Source organism: Magnolia sinica, chromosome 5, assembly GCF_029962835.1.
Source record: "Magnolia sinica isolate HGM2019 chromosome 5, MsV1, whole genome shotgun sequence".
Lineage (NCBI taxonomy): Eukaryota > Viridiplantae > Streptophyta > Magnoliopsida > Magnoliales > Magnoliaceae > Magnolia > Magnolia sinica.
This window is the reverse complement of record NC_080577.1, coordinates 81,007,781-81,029,767: the sequence shown is the minus strand read 5'-3', so window position 1 is coordinate 81,029,767 and position 21,987 is coordinate 81,007,781. Positions and strand designations below refer to the sequence as shown.

General features: G+C 37.3%; 1 protein-coding gene and 2 long non-coding RNA genes across 7 annotated transcripts; 2 read left to right on the top strand and 1 right to left on the bottom strand.

Annotated features, from left to right (window-relative positions):
- The first annotated feature begins 1,829 nt into the window (after window positions 1-1,829).
- On the top strand, window positions 1,830-5,918 carry LOC131247362 (uncharacterized). 4 transcript variants are annotated; one of them, XR_009171677.1, is made up of 4 exons: window positions 1,830-1,998; window positions 4,484-4,593; window positions 4,686-5,264; window positions 5,520-5,918. It is a non-coding gene; the product is annotated as an uncharacterized LOC131247362 (long non-coding RNA). The 4 variants fall into 4 exon arrangements; XR_009171678.1 differs by lacking the exon at window positions 1,830-1,998 and having other exon boundaries at window positions 4,449-4,593; window positions 4,686-4,765; window positions 4,926-5,264; XR_009171675.1 differs by lacking the exon at window positions 1,830-1,998 and having other exon boundaries at window positions 4,449-4,593.
- A 2,991-nt stretch (window positions 5,919-8,909) lies between these two features.
- On the top strand, window positions 8,910-15,357 carry LOC131246189 (uncharacterized). 2 transcript variants are annotated; one of them, XR_009171232.1, is made up of 8 exons: window positions 8,910-10,407; window positions 10,563-10,605; window positions 11,002-11,267; window positions 11,930-11,966; window positions 12,071-12,159; window positions 13,866-13,951; window positions 14,287-14,420; window positions 15,177-15,357. It is a non-coding gene; the product is annotated as an uncharacterized LOC131246189 (long non-coding RNA). The 2 variants fall into 2 exon arrangements; XR_009171231.1 differs by lacking the exons at window positions 8,910-10,407; window positions 10,563-10,605; window positions 11,002-11,267; window positions 15,177-15,357 and adding an exon at window positions 11,661-11,790 and having other exon boundaries at window positions 14,287-15,154.
- Window positions 15,358-16,606: 1,249 nt separating this feature from the next.
- Window positions 16,607-21,826, bottom strand: LOC131247074 (cytochrome P450 71A1-like). Its single transcript, XM_058247517.1, has 2 exons — window positions 20,918-21,826; window positions 16,607-17,230 (listed from the first exon to the last, which is right to left on the bottom strand). The coding sequence occupies exons 1-2, from the start codon at window positions 21,824-21,826 to the stop codon at window positions 16,607-16,609; spliced, it is 1,533 nt and encodes a 510-aa protein (XP_058103500.1).
- Between the last annotated feature and the right edge of the window lie 161 nt (window positions 21,827-21,987).

Genomic DNA, 21,987 nt, shown 5'->3' with positions numbered 1-21,987 from the left:
AAAAATGGAGACAATTGGGAAAAAATTAAGAATTTTGAAAAAAAAATATTGAGAGTTTTGAAAAAGATTTGAATTTTGAATTTTTTAAGAATTAAGAATTTTTTAAAATTTAGAGAACTTTTAAAAAATTAAGAAATTTTTTTTTTAAAAAAATTAAGAATAAAAAAATGATAATTATGAAAAAGTATGATTTTTTTTTAATTGAGAATTTAAAAAAAATTAAGAATTAAAAAAAAAAATAAGAATTTTGAATTTGAGAATCTTGAAAAAAAATTGAAAATCTTTTTAAAATTGAGAAATTTCAACTAATTGAAAATTCTGAAAAAAAAATTAAGAATTATCAAATAAAGTTGGACTTTTTAGCCCTGGTTGCATAGGAACCGAGGCCAAACGTCTGCCTTTTAGCCTCGGTTGCATGAGGAACTGACGCTAAAATTCTAATTCTGAAATATAAATTCGACAGGCGCGCATGGATAATTTTTCCCTAACTCCTTTTCTCACTCGCTGTGCAAGCGAGCGAGAGAGATCTTCGTTCTCTTTCTAGGGTTTTCCTCGGGGATTTTCACACCTCGATCATCTCTCCTTTTTTTTCATTTAATTTTCTACAAATCTCTTTGATTTCTTCGATCTTTGAAGAACCTGTCAAGACCTCGAACTCTTTCTTCGCTTTTTCGCCTAGGGTTTCTGCTCCCGATTCGTAGATTTTACTCTCTTTTTTCTCGTCTTCAGCTTCAATCTCTGTAAAAGAGCTTGAATCCTTCTTCGCCGCTCCTTTCTAGGGTTCCTGCCTGAGATTTGCTGTTTTTTCCGTTGGGTTCCTAGAAAATACTTTCAAGAAGGTTGGGAGAATGCAGCAAAGATTGAAGCAGCAGCAACAGCAAATTGAGCCCTCTGTTTTGTAGGATCCGGAAGAAGGAGATGAGATTTGAGAAAGTAGCTTCTTTCAATCAAATTGAGGTGGGTTTTTTTTTTTTTTTTTTTTTTCTCATCGGAATTTTCAGGCCATTATATTGATTTTTTTTTATTTTTTTTGGCATTTAGGTAAAAAAGGAAAAAGGAAGGGTGATGATGGATTTTACAATGGATTACGAAGATCCAAGGGCCAACACAAACCCTAGCGCTGGATATCTGTTCCCACCTCCACCAACTCACCTTAATCATCCGTAATTAATAGTTTATGCTTCCTAATCAAATGAGGCCTGCTGGGGTGACACTTGGCAGCCTATTACACTGTCTCTGTTCATTTCTATTTTCTTATTATTTTTTGGGTAGGGATATTTGAATGCAGTTTTAGCTTTTGCAATGTCTAATGACAAGGTCTTGTTTCTCTGTTGCAAACACTCTGAGTCAACTCATTTACTGATTAAAAAGCATCCCCAAGTTACGGAACGGCGGCCATACTCTAGCATAGTATGATGGATGATACGCAGGCAGCTACAAGTTGTTTAGGATTTACCAAGACTTGGTTGTTGATGTTTTAATGTTTATTTTGCCCATGGGCAATCCTCACTTACCTTGTGATAGCTGCAGACTTGTGTTCATAGTCTGTACATTTACACTAGGATCATCATTCAATAGTTGGTTCTAGTGGAATGTGGCAACTTCCTCATTCTTCTTTTCTTTTTTTCAAGTTTTATCATGGTTTTAGTTTAAGAGCATTGTTACTTGCTAATGCCTATCAGTTAGGGAAAACTTTGGGATATCTCCCATTGACAATGACAACCATCATACCAATGGTATGGATCACTGAGCCATAGTCCACACTTGTTCAATCTTGAGGCTACAAGATATTGTGAATTCAGACTGATTGTTATGAGGAAAAAGAAAAGAAAAGAATCTTCCATCCATTGCTCGTGAACTAGTTCAACTCTTTGGGATGGACGGGGGGATGGTAGTGGACATTGGAACTAATTGGTTATTAGTCCATGAATACATTTCTTTTTCTTCGCTATTTGGAGTGCTTCATGTAGCTTTTCCTTGTTTGACTGCAGGTTTGTAGTCTTGAGTTGGGAGCTTTGTGTATCATGCCTTGACATCTTCACAAGTTCACATTTTCTTTTTCTTTTTTGTTCTGTTTTCCTTGCGATTCATATTTTTATAGATGAATGTGAAGTTTCCTATTAATTGTTGTGGGTGTTTTTGGTGTATGGGTTGTTGTCCATCACAAAGCATACTGAAGCATGGACATTTTCTGCATGTAGTACTGAGTGTAGGACCTAGCTTGTATAATAGGAAGTAGCTTGATTTTTCTATAGAATATTGATGTCATGTTCGGATGAACCCATTTGAAAACGATTAAACCATTGGGAGTGAAGGGCATATTATCCCTTGATCCCATCATCTAGATGTTAACATCCAGTCCCCACATAAAAATAGCAAAGACCAGGTTTTTTTTTTTTCCAACTAGCTATGGAAATGGGTATTCCTTGTTGTGTTAGAAATTGCTACTTACATCCATGTAATGATGAATGTACTGCTTGTTGATTTATTTTTATTTATTTATTTGTTTATTTTTTAAGTCGTCATCATCATCTAAGACTAAACCTTTATCGTAGCTAGTTGTGTTAGGCTTTGTCACGAGTTGAAATATGTTCGACTAATGCTCATCATGACTTGAAAATGTAAAGCATGTAGCAATTTTGCTATACAACATTGATTTCTTTGTGACATTCATGAGGAAGTAGGACTTATTTCATTTGAAACAAAAAATCTTCTTGAAAAAAAGCATGCTACTAGTCATTTGCTATGGATATCATTTCTTCCATTTGTAGATTAGGGACGGGTGTCGTTCTCTACATAGAGAAGGCATCTTCTCAATCCGGTGTAGTTGGTGTTGTGGAAGTCATTGTGATTGTACAAGTAATTAAAAAAGCCCCTAATTTACAGATTTATTGACTAAGTTTCGATTTGCCTGATTTTTGGACTCTTGTCCTAATGTGAGCATGAGAAACAAATGGACAGAGTGGTTTGAACATGATATGAAAAGAAGGAAAGAGATAAGTATCTCTAATTACAGTTTATAATTGTATCTAAGTTCATCAGAGATGCATTTACATGAACAGATCAACTGAGTTGTCGAACATCTAATTACAGTTTATAGTTGTTAATTGATCTTGCTTAATGATATTTAGCAAAAGATATTTTCAACATATCTCCAAAGCCCCAAGAACATCACAATAATGTCCAATACTTTTTCCAATGGTGCCATGTTATATTCAAATTTTCAGATCTCCTTCTCCTTATTTTTCTACCATTTACCTATTTTCTATTTTAAAAAAATTCTGCAAGACTTCCCTTTCAATTCAAATAGTGCTACATTTATAACCCATTTTTTTTTTTTTGTGCATCTTCAATATCCATGTAACAAGCAGACTCCACTTCTAAAGGCACTGAGGTGCCAGCCATTTCCCTTTCAATTCGAATAGTGCTATATTTATAACGTATTGTTTTTTGTGCATCTTCAATATCCATGTAACTAGCAGACTCCACTTCTAAAGACATTGAGGTGCCAACCATGCAAACATACATAATCAATGTTTTAAAACCAGACTGGACCTTGGCCCTTTCTCCTGACCGGTCACGCCCGTTCTGACCCATTTCAACTAAAAAATATTCTTATTTGTAATCATTAAAAAATAGAAAGAACTAAAAAATAATATGTCATTGGCGTAGTGGTTCAGCCGTTTGATTTTCAAGTGGAGGTAGGGAATTGAACTTTGACTGATGCTTTTAAAAAAAAAATAAAAATACAAAAGCAGTAAAAAACAGTCATCCACTTAACTGACTGGATTTCTTGACCTGAAACATTTGGTGGCTGTTCTGGTCCAACGGTTCAGTCCACCTGGGTTTAAAACATGTGCATACTTGTGGTTATAAGAGAAAATAAATTCTCTTTTTTCCCCCCTTTTTTGTTGCACTACCAATTATGTTGGTGATAACATTATGTTTAGGATATGTTTGTACTGCTTGAATCAGATCGGAAGAACCCATCCTTTTGAGTGGAAGACGGTGCAAAAATAATTGGAAAAGGCGCCCATCTTAATGTGTTTCTGCTTCCACATGAAACTTTATGGATAAACCAAATGCCTGATCTTTTAGATTGAAATCTGTTTGGATAAAAGAATCCAAAGGAGTCAGGATTCACCACCATCCCAAACAGGACCCAAGTTCACAATTAGTTGCAATGTCGCTGTTCGAAAAAAAGAAATCACTACTATTAACTTGTTCTGTGTTTGTAACATTGCCTTGTAAGAAATAAAGTGCACTAATGTAACCTTATACTTTTTAATAATACGTTATAACAAGGTACATTACCAATCAGATTTTCTGGCACATGCACACCAAGGAATATTTTCAGCAAGCTTCTGATGGATGAAGAGAGTGACTCTTTTTTTAGGCTCAATCACTACCCTCCATGACCTGAACTTAAAGCATTGAGTTGCAACTGGTTTTGGAGAACACACTGACCCTCAGATAATATCAGTTCTGAGATCAAACAATACATCAGGCCTTCAAATCTCTCTCAGTGATGGGAGCTGGGTTTCAGTCCCACCTGACCACAACTCCTTTGTCATTGTTGGTTATTCCTCGCAGGTATAAATCTGCATAATGATGCTTCTTCTTTCTATTTAATTCCCAAGTTTCTCTGTTTTGAAGAATGGGCTTAATATGGTGCATTCTTGCAGGTATGGGCAAACAAAGCCAGTTTATGCATATCGTTTGATGGCACATGGAACTATGGAAGAAAAAAATATATAAACGGCAGGTACAGACAAAACATGACTACTAATAAATGATGTGTATGAGGCTTTACTTACCATCAAATTGTGAATCTCTAGATCCCATTCACATGTATTTACTGTATGGTTTATATGTGTATTTGGATGGTATCCTTATTGTTGCATGTTTGATGTTTGCTCTGGTAGTTGGAATGCTGAAGTTTAAAGAATTAGTAGAGGCTTCTATTGTGGTTCTCAGATGTCGAAGGGCATCAAAGCATGCCTGCCCACTTTCAGTCCCAACTGATGTACGGTTTTGCCTGTTTGGCTATATCAGGCTATGTGGCTGCATGGAAAGTTGTATTGCTATAAACATTTGTAGCATGGAAAATGGACATTCATGTGCATTTGTAGTCTGAAAACATTAAATAGACCGTTAACTGTTTTATTGGTATTGTGCAGTTTCTACTGGTCTACTTGTTGAGGAGACATTGTCTGGTGCACCAGTCCATACAGATAAGGAGCCTCCTTATTGTTGAAACAAAGGTAATTAAATACCTGGGTTGGAGTTGAGTAAATATAGACAACACAGACATAATTACACCAACCTAACTTCTACGGAAGACATTATTTCCTGTTCTGCAAAATTTTTCATTTCAAAGGATTTTGTGTGTGTGTGAAGATTTCATTGTAATCAAGATAAACAACCAAACAAAAAGATTTCATTCTTTTGTTGTAGAATTTATGATTTCATAGCTTGTTTATGGAAGCATTTTGATTTTGTTTATTTACTTACAATAGGCACTTAGACATTGGTGAAGCTGAATTTTCTAGATTCCATTCTGGTACCAAACGTGGCGATATTGTTGGTGTCACTGGAATTCCAGGTTGGTTGGTTTTCATTTATGTTCTTCAATTCTAGCTAGCAAAACTTTTCCTGTATCTTATCCTTTGGGTATTGGCTGTACTTGCATGTCAAAATATTGATTTCTTCCTTTGTAAACAGTGACACTTGAGCTTTGTAGGAGAAAGTGGATCACTGATTATGTTAGACTTTTGGTATTTGCAAAAGAGTGGAAAGGAGCAGCAATGTGTTCAAAGTCTTATGAATAAAAGTTCATTGGTCTATTGTACATTTGTGATTTCCGATATGTTAAAAATCCCAAAACTAGATAATAAATATTATGCTAAAAGTATCATAAGAACAAAAAATAACTGTAATAATCATGAAAGATTTAAACACTTTAGCAAAATCTAATGTGTTAGCAAACTTTGGGATCATCATACAATTCTGATCATTCCTCTAATACATGTGGTGCTCCATGCCTGTCACAATGTCCAACCTATAGACCAGATTTTGTTAACCTTGCATATGCTATAATGCCTATTTGTATTTGTGTGTATATAATTTTATTCTGCTTTAATGGTTATTAGTTTAGAGTACATTTGGTTGCCACTAAAGAGATTTTTCTTCATATTTCATAATTTACAGAAACCTACTAAGAGCCTAAGAGTAGAAATTCCAAAGTCATAAATTTGTTTTTCTATGCCTGTGAAATGCTCATGAGCCAAATGTGGCCTGAATGACTTTTTGATGTAAGATGTTAGAAACTATTCATGAAATGTATGTTCCAGGGTGTGTTTAGCAGTTCAAAGAGTGGTTGATGGGTGCATATATATGTTGATTTCACTGTACAGGTTCTGATTTCAGTATCGAAAACCAATCCCATTCTCCAACCATCCGGCTAAGATATTGTAGCATGGCAACAGTTATTTGGCTGTGTCTGCGAGTTAAGCTGATGCGCTTTTAGTAGCACGTGCCGAACCGCCGCTAATTCTTCTACCGGTGGTTTTTTGGACTTTTAGGGGCGGTTTTGGCCGCCGGTAAAGGTCATTTTTCTTGTAGTGTAATCAAACAATTTGTGAAGAACCATGGTGTGTGCATTGAATAAACTTGAGTGAGATGTGTTCAAGAAGGTCCTGCACACATCTCACTTAACCATTGCAAGATTCCATTGACCTGATGTTCCAAAAGGTTAAAAGCAGAGTTATTTCTGTTTTCGTTTTTGGGTTCAGTCACTTTCTCGGGTTGTAATAGGGAAGATAGCACGAGGAGTTGTGTTCATTTGACACATGGACAGTCGCACACAAAATTATTGCTAATGGCAAGTTCTTCTTCTTTGCAGATGCTTTTAGACAACCGAACAAGCTGTAGTTGTTCATCAGCCAAGCAAAAGTCATACCCAAATCTTGGGTTGTGACTTTTTATTATTATTTGTAGAACCTAATGTTGTGTAATAGTTTGATTGAGTTTATTTTGAAAACTTTAAATGGTAAACAAGTGAGATTGATTGTTTGATTGAGTTGTTAACTATTTTGTTGGTATTATGGCTTCCATGATTGATTGTTTCATGAGTGGATTGAATGAATGGATTAGTAGTTTAAATAAATATTTAAAAAAATTAAACATTTTTAGCCTCAATTTTAACCGAGGCTTGGATTTAGGCTCGGTTGTTGAGAACCAAGGCTGAAATTCTCGTGGCTAAAGGCTTTAGCCTCGGTTGTTGAGAGCCAAGGTTAAAAATAGATTTAGCTTCAATTGGAGGCAACCGAGGCTAAAATTTGGATTTAGTCTCAGTTGGAAACAATGGAGGCTAAAATTTTGATTTAGCCTCATTTCGAGAAAACCGAAGCTAAAAAGGTCTTTTAGCCTCACTTGAAGAACCGAGGTTATAAAAGTCATTTTAGCCTCGGTTGCTAAAACTGAGGCTAAAGCCTTTAGCCATGGGGGTTTCAACCTCCATTTGGATAACTGAGGCAAAACTGAGGCTAAAGGCTTTAGCCTCAGTTTTTAACCTTTTTAGCCTCAATTTTGAACCGAGGCTAAAGCCCCCTTTTCTTGTAGTGTGTTCAGCTATCTTCGTAGTTTCGCGAGTTTAAAATGCGAAGTGTGATGATGAGCTTTTGTTTTTGTTTTTTTTTTCCTCAGTTGACATTGGGGAGTGAGAATGGTCTTTGCTGGGCTTATAGGCATCGGATTATGTAATCAAATGCTTGCTGCAGCTAAGTAAAGCAAGGGCCCCACCCAAGTTTAGGTGGACCAATTTGATACTATGTTTGCTGAAGCACTTAGCCAAGTCTTTTTTGAGAAACCACTTTGATCCTTGGTCGATTAGGTGGGCCACCATGTTAGAAAAACAAGCAGACGGATAAGATAAGAAACACCTGACCAGTGTTGCTTTTTTTTTTTTTTTTCATTTGCTTGCTTAGTTGCTTTGTAAGCCATAGCCCATCCTACCAACGCATCGGCCTTTTTTTTGGCATGCACATGCGTGCCACATCAACACAAGGTGGCATGCCGAATGCTAACCTTGCACTCAGTGGCATCAAATGAAAAAAAAAAAAAGTGGCATCAAATGAATGGCTAAGATGAAAAATGTCAACAATCTATGTCCAGATCACCAGCTCTTATGTGATTTTCAGGCTACACTATCCAAATGTGTCCATTGTCTTAGATATATGGCTTTGATTGCGTCAATGTTGTGTCCCATGGATGTACTTTCTGACAAATGCATACGCAAGTCTAAAATGCTTGGGTGGATTCAAAAATTCGAGTACCACAACGTATGGTACATAAGGAACTGTTGGGATGCGGATGCCCACCATGGTGTTGATATGCTCTAAAGAATCCATTCATTTGATGTGCGTCACCAAGTTATAGACCTTTGCTGGTGCTTGAAAGGCATTTACCGTCATTTTTCAGGGATTTCCTGGGGCTTGGAAAAGCACCGATAAAATGTGTAACCACCGGTAAAGCCTACATGTAGTGGCGTCCAACACAAATGTCAGTAAAAGATGCTGACTGCCGGTAAATCCTTTACAGCGTACCCTTTGCCGGCACTTTCTTGACCGCCGGTAAATCTTTTACCAGTGGTTTTTCAGTCTTTATTGGCAGTTTTGACCGCCGGTAAAGGTCAGTTTTCTTGTAGTGTGAGCTTCTTCACAAAATAAATGCCCTTGTATACTTATTTGTGGGGAAGTGGATTGGAGAGATATGGACCGCAAAGCTTTTTCACATAATAAATGCCCATTTTCTTCCATAACGAGGCATTATCTGTAGTTTCAACACCTTTTTTTTTACTATCCACAAAAGTATTTTAGATTCCCACACAACGCCTTTTTTTTTTTTTTTTTTTTTCAAATTTATAACAATAATTTCTAGTTCACAAGAGCATGTTACCAGTACCCAAACACAGAAAACTGTTTACTAAATAAACACTTTACCAGTTAGTCAAACATTATAGAATGAAGCAGATCACCTTAGAAACTCAAAGAGTTTATATGTGGGATTCAAGAAACATCCAAACAACTCCAAAGCTTTTCATTCTGCCACTAATGTTTAGTAACCTGGATTTTCAATCTATGAAATCTAGAAACTCTCTTGGAAAACTGGATTTAGAGGTGTGGAGAAGGCATGTACTGCTCTCCATAAGTAACCATTTTGGAAAATGTAACTGCTAAAGAAGATTTCAAATCCTTGCAAGCTAAGCTTTTAGAAAAGAGTTGAGAAGTTTGGCAAACACAATATCTTGGCCTGCATCCAGATTTCAATTCCAAATGCCCCAAAATCCAAGTTGCCAAACAATCCCTAAATTTATACTAGGGCAATCAAGGCGTCCCACCACAAGATAGACCTAGATTTCATTTCTTTCAACAAGTCAACATACGGCCTAATCACTATGATAGAGAACTGAGACTCAAAATCTAGAGGCCAGGGGTAGATTGGTGTTCAATAGGCAATTTCAACTAAGATATGGACCGAGTTTTCAAAACGATGTTTTCGAATTTCACAGGAAAAAAAAATAGTTTCAGCAATATTAAAAGAAATGGCCATAATAAAGTGCAATAAAAATTGTTGAAAAGTTAGGAAAAATTGATAGAACCAACCAAGAGAAAATCAAGCATGATTTTAGGGAAAAAATGTACTTAATGGAAATTTTGATTTACTTTATGGTAATCATCCAATTTTCTTTTCTGAAAATTCCTCCAATAGAATGGTTAGGATTGTCAACTCGGTGATTTTTGGCATATGGTTCTTCCATAGTGTACATGATTATTGTTTTGAAGCTTATACACATTTGCCATATGTATTAAGAGCCAGTCACTGATATATCAAGTGAAAGGAAGTGACAAAAACCATAGTCTAGGCAGATCTGTTTTTGTCTCTAATGCATTCGTGCAAATTTGATTAATTTACAGTTTATAGTTAATCCAACAGCTCTGTCCATGTTAAGTGAAAGGAAGTGACAAACCATAGTCTATGCAAATTTGCTTTTCTTCACTTATGTATTCGTCCGAATTTGGTTTGACTTCTAAAGTTTATAGCTAATCTGCACCATTGGACGTTGAGTGCTTTATGCTAGTTCCCTATGAGTTATGCTCAATCATTGTTATTAGGTTTCTTGATTAAAATCAAGGAGTTTTATTTCCCTATGAATGAAAGTACATGTGTAGCTATAATCTTGGGCCTTGGATTAAATGTTGTGTTTTATCTTTTGAACAGGTTTCATTTGATTTGACAGAGTATTTGGAACAGCATCCAGAAGCATCTAAGTGCGGGATTGGGATCTCTAGTTTTAGAAAAAATGCCTTGTTTCAAGATTACCATGGACTCAAAACTTTCAGACAGGTGTTTTTTTTTATATGTTCCACACTTTGAATTTATTTCTTTAAAAGCACCTAAAGCTTCTCTTTAGTTCATATAATCATCTTATATTTATCTTATCTAAGAAGATAATGTAAAAACACTCAAAACTCATGTTTCATTTATATTTATATTAGCAGACACGAGAGAAGGTTTGCTGGTTCCAACTCCATATTATCCAGGGTGAGAACTATCTCAGGTTTTTGCATTTTGAGCTTTGGCCATGTGTTGTGGATTAGAAATGGCTTTATGTTTTCCTTCTTTTAGTAGAGAACTAATCCAATATTTCCAACATGAAACATTAAGAGCTTGTGATTTTGGTTCATCTCAGATAGCATTTTCTGTGTTTGTTTCTCTTTTGTTGCTCACTTGGATTTTCTCATTTACTGTCATCTCTAATGTCCATTTTTTCTTCTGATGTTCATGCTTTTTAAACAAGCCACAGTTTTTATTTTTAATTTTTTATCAGATGGCTTTTTCATTGTTGAAATTTACTGTCTCGAGTAGTTTAGTCTAGGAGCTTATTTACGTTGATTATAATCTAATGTATCTTATATTGTTGTATTTTCATGTTAGCAGGTGTTGTGTACTTGTTTCCCATGACTCATGCATATAAGATGCAAAGAGTATTCCCTACAAAAATATGCATGATTCTGCCCTTGGATGTGTTGCTAGAGGTAGCTGTGGTGCAGTTTCTTTTGCAACATGCCCTGCAGATGGCACTATCAGGTTATGGGATATAGCTTTGTAGTCTGATTTAGAGATAAAGAATGTTGGACTTGAAATCCCCATGAACTAACAACCCAATTCTCTGAACAGTGACCAAGCAGGCACCATAGGTATAGGTCAATTCTATATATTCAAGGCTTTAGACTTTAGACGCTTGGTTGATCATGTTTAGATGTATTTACTAGATGGGTGCTTTCAAGGTAAAGCATTTAGATAGAAGTATATTCAGGAGTCAGGACATAGCATAAGTATCTTTTTTATTTTTATTTTTATTTTTTTAAAAGGAAAAAAGAAAAGAAGAAAAAGAAAAAGATAGTATATTTATCAGCTGCACCTTAATGTTTTAAGAGGTATATAATTCTTATTAGTTTAGTTTGTTTTCATGGTGAAATCCTCTGAGTTTCCATGTTGCTTGGCATTAAAATTTATCATAATCACCAGAACCTCATCCCAGCTATGTGCGGTTGGCTTTATGAATGTTGTTTTACCTATCGGTAAAAACATGAGAGTTATGGTATTGTTTACTATTGCCATCTTTTGTTCTACCAATTCTGACAATTCTGTTTTTTGCAGGTTATACTTCAGCTAGAAACAACTTATTTGATTTGGTCATTGAAGTATGAATCTAGTGACTATCATGTAATACCATATCTTTATTTTTCTACAAGCAGTTTGATTATTTAAAAATCGGTAGAACATTATATATCCTTTCCTAGTCATAATGTAATGTTTTTTTTTTGGTTATGTTGATATGTTTAATTCTTGTTTCATTTTTCAGTGACTTCAAAACTACATTGTCATCATGCAAATCCATGGTAATTCCCAATTGTCCTTGTTTATTCCAATTGAATTAAAATTCATTAATTCTTTAATTGTAATACATCAGGACTTTATAATTACTGTTGTTGTTAATAAGCAGGCTCATTTCTCAGACTGTTATAAGGTGTTTGTACAATTTAGGAGCTGACTCTCATATGGCTTTTACCGGTGGTCACAAAACTGCTGGAGGTAAGTTCACAAGAGTCTTCTTGTATCTTTAATTTCAGGTTCCATTTTTTAATGTTTGCTAGTTCCAGAAAATAGTGTTTGATCATTGCACCTAATTGGGCCCCTCCATCTCAGCTTTCCAATATTTTTGAAAACCTCAAAAAGTTGACATCCTTAGATTTGTCTTCCAAAAATTTGGTTTTTGGTCCACACTCTGATTGGGCCCCTCCATTTCAGCTTTCCAGTATAAAGGGTTTAGATCATTGGAAGACAATCCAAATTCAAAGGATAAAGCCCCAACGTATGACATTGTGATATAGTGGGACGCATTTGACCAAACTTCCTAGCCCCATGTCCTTTTGAACCTTTTTTCTTAGAATTTACCCTAAAAAAGTTAACATTTGCGATTTCTTCACCTACATGAAACTGCAAAAAACATTTCATAGTATTAAAACTAGTTGGTTCATTTGTTGAACCATAAAAAAAAAAAAAACTTATTTTGTTTCAATTTGTTATGGAAAAAAAATTGATTGGTTAAATTGTTGAATGTTGTCTATTGAATGGCCCATCTAGCCATTGATAATTCTATCAATTGTGCCTAAATTTAGGCCCACAAGCAGAAAAGTCTTTTGACGCCAGCTAGGAGTGGACCACATGGATGATTTTTTAAAAATATATTTAAGACCATTTTCAACTAATTGTTGTAAATAGAATATTTTTTTTAATTGTAAAGTAATATATTTTTTTGTTTAATATTCAGTTTTAATTTTATTGCAACATTTTTAGGTTTCAAATATTTTAAAAAATATAGGTTTCAATTGAATTAAAAAAATAAATTTACTGGCCTTGTGGATTGCATGGCTTTTAACCTGGGCTTGTCAAATCTTTGTAGTCCTTTGGAAGACTTTCTGGCGCTTTGTTGACTTTTGCCGGCGCTTTCACTTTAGCGGCGCTTGCATAGATTTTTATCATTACTACTCTGTGATTAAATGTCGTGTTTGAAATACTTTTGCTGGTGCATTTCTAGTTATTACCGGTGGCCAGCAGACGCACCCCTTTGGCAAAGGTTTTGCCGGCGCGTTTTTAGCCTTTGCCGGCACTTTTGACCGCTTGTCGTAATGAATGTATGGATACTATTCTTGGGAAGATGCTAGGAAATGAATAGAAGAGGAAATTCTAATCTTGTGTCTGAAGTACATGTAAAATTTGAAAGGCCAAGGGCAGTGTAGAATTTTTGTTCACTTCAGACGCTACAATGCATGATATATCTTTTTCTCCATTTGCCCTATCTCTTTGTTTAGTATCATAATAAAATCTATTGTCATCTGTCAGAAAGAAAGAAAAAAAGAAAGAAAGAAAGGGGAGGGTTAGAACTTCAAACATTACATTCATTTCAAAAGTGACGGTAACCATAAGAAAAGAAGAATAGAAAAAGAAACAATAATAGACAGAGGGTTCAATCTTTTTTGTATGATTACTATTGTTTAGCTTTTAATTATTTGTTATTAAGTAATTGAGTTGAGTTGTGTTCAATTTCTCTAAGTTGTTTTGAGTCGAGTTGGGGTTTTCTTGAGTTCTGACCGAATCATGACCAGATTGAGTTTTGGGTCTTGGTGAAATCTGGTCGAGTCGAGTTGACTCAGGCAAGTCTAGTCATGTTTTCTTCAAAATTTTGAAACCGTGCTTTTATTTATGATCTAATACATCTCATTTTAATTAAATTACAGGTTTAACATCCAGATACCTTCCATAATAAAAGGATCAATATCAATATTATCCAATGCAGGCTTGGGAATGGCAATATTCAGTCCAAGTAATTTATATAAGTGCTTGATCTGAACCGCCCACTCTGTGGACCCCACTTCAGATATGGCACATCACAATCAAATTAGTTTGACACAATGATTTCTAATTAATGGGTATTTGTTTCTTAAATTGGAACCATTAATTTTCTTTTATCTTTTTTTTTTTTCGATTTTAACTCTCTAAGAGATGTCCACCAATCCATGTGGTTTTGAGGGGTTTGGTTCGAATTACATGTATGAAACATGTATAGAGGAAAATGTTGTGATCATCTATCAAATCTTAATTTAGTTAAGATTATTTTTTAATTCATGAACACGTCTGTTCATGGCCCTGCAACCAAAGATCCTAGCATGTGGAAGATCTGTAGCGGCATTTTCAATGGCTGTTAGATTTCTATAACGGGCCCAGCAGTAATCGCAGCCACTTCGATGGCCATAGGCCTTTGTGGGGTACTGTTGCACCTTGTCACTGTTCAGGTACATCATAACTCAAGTCTCTTTGAAAGCTAATCTGTTGATAAACAAGATTAACAAACACTAAAACCAAATTGTTTTACTTCAGTATGGATTGCATCATAGCTTCCACTTCAATTGGAGAGAGAGAGATGCATGCATGGCATAGTTCTACGACAATCCAGGCCATTCAAATCTCTGACCGAATTATGGATGGAGCATAACCCAAAAGTAACAATAAGGAGATGATGAACCATCTGATTTGATTTTTTCAGTTGGAACTAGGGCCACTCACTGTTTTATTCTTAACCATACATTTGATAAGTACCATTAATTGGATGGTTTGGATTGTTGATCATTATGGTATTTGAGATATGCTCGATCCATAATGTACCCCACAATTTGGATGGTTGGATGGTCTGGATGGTTTGGGTAGTACATGGGCTCCACATTTGAGGAGGATGAGTCACCACCATTCTCAAAGTGGTGGTGAACTATCATATGGGTGTAATTAGAGGAAATATACAAGCTCAGTTGATAATTTGCTCAATCCGATAAAATGTACACGTGGGGTCGTGATTCAAATCGCTCATATGTTGGGCCACAATGTCGATGGCAGTAAAGAATGAATCGCACCCATTTCATGATCCAAATCGTTCATATGGTGGGCCATAAGCTCTATTATATTGTTTCAACCTTGCAATTAATGACTTATTTTTTAATTAATTGATTCTATCATCATTGAATGTTACTTTTTGACTTTTGTCTCTACGTGTGCAGGATTTGATCAATTGTGCCTAAATTTAGGCCCACAAGTACATGAGCCTTTTGACGCCACTCATGCTAGGAGTGGACAACGTGACAATTTTTTTTTAGTGTATTGAAGAACATTTTCAAGTTATTGTCATAAATATTATCATTTTTTAGTTGTGAAGTAATATATTTATTTGTTTAATTTTCAGTTTTAATTTTATTGAAACAAATTTTAGGTTTCAAATATTAAAAAAATATATTTCCAATTGAATTAAAAAAAATAAAATTTACTGGCCTGCGCCGCAGATTGCACGGCTTTTAATCGAGGCCTCTCAAATCTTTATGGCCTTTCAAAAGACTTTTACTGACGCTTGCATAGATTTTTTTATCGGCATTTTTCCGTGATTAAATGTGGCTAAAAACCGTGCTTTTTACCAGCACTTGGACAGACTTTTGTCGGCCCTTTTTTGACTTTTGCCAACGCTATTTTAGTGGATTACCGGTAGCCAACAGAATGCTCTAGTAAAAGTAGAATGGGCGTCGGAAAAGGCTGCTCAATTACGGTGACCAAAAAAAGCGTCGGTAAAGGATGATTTGCGCCGGCAAAACCTTTACCGACGCACCTATTTGCTGGCACTTTTCGGACCACCGGCAAAGGTGTCGCCGGACCTTTGCCGGCACTTTTGACTGCCGATAAAGGTCTTTTTTGTTGTAGTGCAACTTCCCCTCCAAAATCTCCAACTATGCCAGCTGGTGGGTGGCACTTAAGATTGCCGCCTTTCCGGTGAAACATCAGCAGTTTTTATTGAGTGCTCCAACGAATCTAGCTGCAACGCTGGGTCCTTGGGTTCAGGTTTGCTACAGTTCCCATAAGGTTTTGGATGTGGAGTTGGGCTTGGATTGGGTATAGTTTTAGGTATGGTTTTGGTTAGGTTTTAGGTAACATTTGGATATGGTTTTGGGTATTCATGAAGCTTTTATCTCAAGCTTTTTGTGATCAATTCTCATGCACTGGATGGGGTGTCTGGAATTAGCATGCTAATAGATACAAAAAAAATAGTTAAAGCTCTGTATAAAGTGATAGTTTTATCATGGGTGAGGTTTTGGGTTCGAATACATCCAGTTTCACTTAACTTTTATTATTAATAACACTGACAAACGGAGTGACTAGGTTTGAGTAACTGTGAGTTGCGTCAAGTCGATAACTCTTCCTGAGTCGAGACGAAATTAGACCCACTCAAAGAGTTTTAGAACCATGATGTAGAAATATCAACTAAAGGAAATACATAATATCAGATTGCCACTTTCTACCATCACGCTATACCGTTTGCTTTATTCGGGAGTGATGGCGTGCACATGGATAGAAAAGAAGTGTTATTATATGGCCTTTGACACAATTTGCTAAACCGTGGCAACACAAAAATCCAACTTGCAGTAAACAGTTGCTGCGCCACAGTTTAGTCCATAAAAGCATAGTCATATTTGGTAGGCACGAGGCTAAGATTGGATTTTGGGAATACTGTAATACCAGGAGCCTCCGTCATGTCTATGTCCTCCTTGCTCATCCCAGCAGGCATTTTCCAATCAAAACAGTACAGAAGGGTTGCCAAAGCAAGCTCCATGGTCGGAGCTGCAAAATGAAGCCCAGGGCAGCCCCTCCGGCCTGCTCCAAAGGGTATGAGCTCGAAATCTTTCCCTTTGTAGTCTATTGAGCTATTCATGAATCTCTCCGGCAAGAAGTCATCTGGGTTCTCCCACGATTCAGGGTCCTTGCCTATTGCCCATGCATTGATGATGACAATAGTGCCGGGGAGAATATCATATCCGTCGATCTTGCAGTGCTGTGTACTTTCATGTGGAAGCAACATCGTTAGTGGCGGGTGGAGTCTCATTGTTTCCTTTATCACTGACTTGATGTATTGAAGTCGGTTAAGGTCGTCTTCTTCTACTTTGCCTTTCCTTCCAACAATCCTTCTAACCTCTTCCTGGCATTTCTTCATCGCCCGTGGACTCCTCAACAGCTCTACTATTCCCCATGCCACCACCGTAGCGCTTGTATCAGTTCCACCAAATAAAATATTCTGATATCAAAGGCATGAATTAGATTATCACAAACAAAAAGGTCTACATTTCGACAGAGAAGGCATGACGTCTCGTGGATTCAAGATAGTAGAAATGGCAAATCGACATTTTCCATTTTAAATGCATGCATAAGGGATGGGAAAAGTGATTTTTTTTTTTTTTTTGCCTATGCCCTCTCGAAGCACTTTCATGTATCACCCCATTAGTGTCCCCATCCTGAGATGGCACACTGATTTGAAATGTCCATTTTCTCGGTATTTCCATGAATAAGCTATGTTTTAAAATCACACCCCATTGATGATCTTAAACTTTGATTTATAAGGTTGAGTGTATTCCATTGAAAATTTTCTTTTAAATGTTCTAAGCTCATCCGTGCACATTAATGCTTAGAATCATCATTTCTTGGAGAGCTTCTTTGGATTTTGGGAAGGGATTTTGACCACACTAACCTCGAGGTATGGTAAAAATCTTTAAATGGGTGGAAAGTTTCTAATATTTCGAGGGTAGTCATCTGAAAGGTTTTTGAATTTTTTTGGACTAAATTGCCCTTGTCCTTGGAACTTGTGTCTGTGCAGAGCTTCTTTCTCTTCTTGCTTTATATTTTCCTGGGGCTTATTCTTCCGTTTCAAAAATATTTTCCAATGACCCGCCACCACTCCTTTTATCTGTATTTTACGACGTACGTTTAACGCTATCAACTTCTTTATCTTTATCATATGTGGAAGACATTTTAAATGAATTATTTAATTTATTTTTTTATAATAACATTTTCTTAGATGAAAGCTACTTTTGGTCGTGGATAGAGAGGGATGGAGGTGGTTGTTGTTGTCATGCGGAGAAGTGATTGTTAGAAGGGATTTGAGATAGATAAAGATAGTTGTGGTTATCATGTGGAAGACAACGAATGAGATAAAATTTAGATTTTGTGATGCATTACCTTGGAAGACATGAACATATATAATTTTTTAAGGGTTTAGGTCATGATTCTCATGTGTTAAGGGTCAATGTTGTCATGTGCTAAGGGTTGAGGTTATCATGTTCTAAGGGATTTGGGTCATAGTCGTCATATGTTAAGGGTCGAGGTTGTCATGTGAAGGGTTGACATTGTCATGTGATAAGGGTCAAGATCGTCATATTATAAGGGTCGAGGTTGTAGTTATAATATATATTAAGGGTCGAGCTTGTTATGTTATAAGGGTTGAGGTCATGCTTGTCATGTGGTAAGGGTTAAGCTTGTCATGTGCTAAGGGTCGAGGTCGTGGTTGTAATGTGGTATAGGTCAAGGTCGTCATGTTATAAGGGTTAGGTTATGGTTGTAATGTGTTAAGGGTCAAGGTTGTCATGTTATAAGGGTTAGGGTCGTGGTTGTAACGTGGTAAAGGTCGAGGTTGTAACTTGGTGTAAGGGTTAAGGTTGTAACTTGGTAAGGGTTGAGGTTGTCATGTGAAAGGTTGATACTGTCATGTGCCAAGGGTCGAGGTCGTGGTTGTAATGGGTTAAGGGTCGGGGTTGGGGTTATAACATGGTAAGGGTCGAGGTTGTCATGTATTAAGGGTCATGGGTCATACCGTGGATTAATGTCGAATCCATTCCATCCATTGGATTTACAGTTTAATTTAATGTTATGGGCGAAAAAATAAGTTACATCCAAAAACTCTAGGGCCCCCAAAATGTTTTGAATGGCATGTTTTCAATCTCACTGCTTTCTATGGTGTGGTCCACATGAGCCTCTGATATCCCTTATTTTTGGGCTTATGCCCTAAAATGATCTTTCAAAATGGATGGACGTCGTGGATAAAATATATACATCATAGTGAGCTCCATAGGACCATCCATCTCTAGTTAGGTCCGGTTACCTGATGTGCGTCACGTCACATTACATTGACGCCGATTTTGAAAGAAGTTTTTTGGAGGTTGTTTCTAGGGGTGTACATGAGTCGATCCGAGTCGAACTGGGCTCAACCCGGCTCGGCCTGGTCACTAGCCAAACCCCGCCCGAACCCGGCCCGGCCTGGTCACTGGGCCAACATGTCCAGTTCGAACTCGGTCCGGTCAGCAATCGGGCGAGTTCGGGCCAGTTTCAGACCTTACAACAAGTTCATGGGAAGGGCTTTGGCAGGTAATCCGCGTCCCATTACAAGGCCCTCGATCAATGGTTTAGATAGTTGAACTATAGACTCTACAAAAAATCTAACTAGTCAGGATATTATAATTCCTTTTTGTATTTAGATGAATCTACGCCATTCAAGTTATACGTTTGTGAGGTGGATGAGTCATTGTCACTTCAAAGATGGGCGGTGAACTATCCCAGAAGGGTAAAAGAGAAAGGGACGGGTAGGGTTTTGAAATACACACACACACACACACACGCATACACCACTTGATTGAGTTGGGCCGGGTCGGGCCGAACTGGGACCTATCTGAACTCGGCCTGAACTCAGTTTCGGGCCGAAGAAAATGGCCCATCCTGACCCGAACTCAGTTCCGGGTCGGGCCGAGTCAAGTGAGTTAACTGGGATAGCCCGGTTCGTGTACAACCCTAGTTGTTTCTACTACCGTAAGCTATGTTGGGTCCACTGTGACATTTGTAGAAAATCCACTCCATCCATTCATTTTGAAAGATCATGTCAAGACATAAGAAAGAAATTGGACAGATTTGAAACTCAGTTAGACCACATGATCGGAAATAGTGAAAAGGAATTGCCTACTATTTAAACTTTTCTAGGCTCCACTACGATGTTTATATGCAATCTAAACTGTTCATAAAGTGGCCCGAATGCTCATAAACTCCTTACCATGGGGATGGACTGAAAGAATAAAATATTAGCCTAATCCAAAGCCTCCGCAGCCCCATGAATGTTTCAATTGTGGGTGTAGAATCTCCACTGGTTTCTGTTGTGTCGCCCAATTGAGCATTGGATTTACCTCATTTTGGGCTCATGTTATAAAATGATTTGACAAAACATATGAGTGGTGTGGATTTCTGACAAACACCATAGTAGGCCCCACAATGTTTAACCCATCTGAAGTCCTCCACAGCTGTCGCATGTTGGCTTAATGGAAAAGGCAGCCAGGGGCAATTTCATCCCAACTTTTTTTTTAATGGTGTCGGGTGATTAGGTAAGACATTTGTTTAATCCTTTTAATACATGGAGCATTTGGGAATAACACAATGTTTTTTTTTCCGCTCAAAAATTCCTTTTGGGAAAAGAAAAGAAGAGTGTAATGATTGTTCAACAATGAATTTGTATAAATTCATGAGCACTATCAAAACATAAGTTCCCTTGGATATCACTTTTTGGTATTATTTGGACAGCAGATGAAAATCTCATACTCCTTTTGTAATTTTCACTTCCTATCTTATGCATGAGAATTTAATTAGGAAAAATGCTAATAATTGCCCCTTTAAATCTAACTATTTCCTTGCCATCCAAACAACACAAAAAGGTCCAAACAACAAAAAAAACAACTTTTGAGTTTTCTTTTCTTTTCCCTCATGTCAAGGCCGGTCTTGAGTGTTGGTCTCTAATAACCCGTCCATGTAGCATAGCATTAAGAACGTGGACAGTTGCGATCACCTGACCATGTCAACATTTTAGGCCAAGGGTGATGCCTGCTGCTAAGCCGGGACATAAGAAAACGAAACAAAATGAAGGAAAATGGAAAGAAAGGAAAGTGAAGATGACCATCATAACTCCCTTCAAGTGATCTCTGGTGAGACGTGAATCTTTCTGGAGTCGAAGAAAGACATCTACAAAATCTTCCCGCTCTGGCGTTGGCTTCTTGGGATCAAGGTGGTCCTTAATGATCTGCTCATAAAGGTCATCCAATTCCAAGAAACTCTTTCTGAGCTTGGCATACAATCCACCGCCGGCATCGATCCACCACATCCACGGCAAGAAGTCTGCAATGAAGAGATGGTTCAACAAGTATGCCCCTTCCGCAAGAACTCCACGCATTTTGGCCTTCTCATTCTCACTTCCTCCTTCATAACTCTTACCGAAAGCTGTAATGCAGGCTATGTTGTTGGTGAGAGTAATCAGCATCTCTTTCAGATTAACAGGTTGCAGAGGAGAAGAAGAAGAACGGTGAATTGACGTGATCATTCGGGCGACCTCTTCCTCCCTAATGGACCGGAACGACCGCACAGTCTTTGCACTCAAGAGCCCGCGAACCAAGATCTTGCGCATGTCTTTCCAATAATCGCTATTATCAGGTGAAACAGCCACATCCATGAAATTGTAACTGAGCGTTCTGTTGGAGATGAGAGAAGGCCTATGAGAGAATGCATGATCGTGAGATTTCAACACCTCTCTAGCCATTCTAGCAGATGAAACAACTACAGTCGGTTTAACGCCCAGCTGTAGATGCATGAGAGGTCCATGTTTTGTGGAGAGTAGCCATAGTGATTGGTGAGGCAAGCTAAGGTTGATATGTAGTAGGTGGCCAAGAATGGGAAGGTGGAAGGGACCGGGAGGGAACTTCAAGGCTCTTCCTGTCTTACTTCTCTGCATGAGGAGCAGTAAAAGGAGAAAAGGAAGTATAATGGCCGGAAAAGAAAACCATTGAAAATGGGAGGGAATATACAGTGCCATATTTTCTATGGATGGAGTGATGGATGAGAGAGAGACTAAGCTCTTCTAAATAATACGAGGCCTAGTAGGTCCCACACTACTGGAATATTGGACATTGACTGTCCATCTAGAGCATCCGTAATGTATACTGGGGGTTGATAGAAACACTTGTCTCTGTCAAT

What these genes read in the sequence shown, in the direction of transcription:
- LOC131247074 (XM_058247517.1), bottom strand. Translation starts at nt 21,826, where the DNA reads ATGGCACTGTATATTCCCTCCCATTTTCAATGGTTTTCTTTTCCGGCC. An exon ending in ACTTGAAGGGAGTTATGATG is followed by an intron (nt 17,231 to 20,917) that starts GTCATCTTCACT and finishes CTTTGATATCAG; the next exon opens with AATATTTTATTTGGTGGAAC.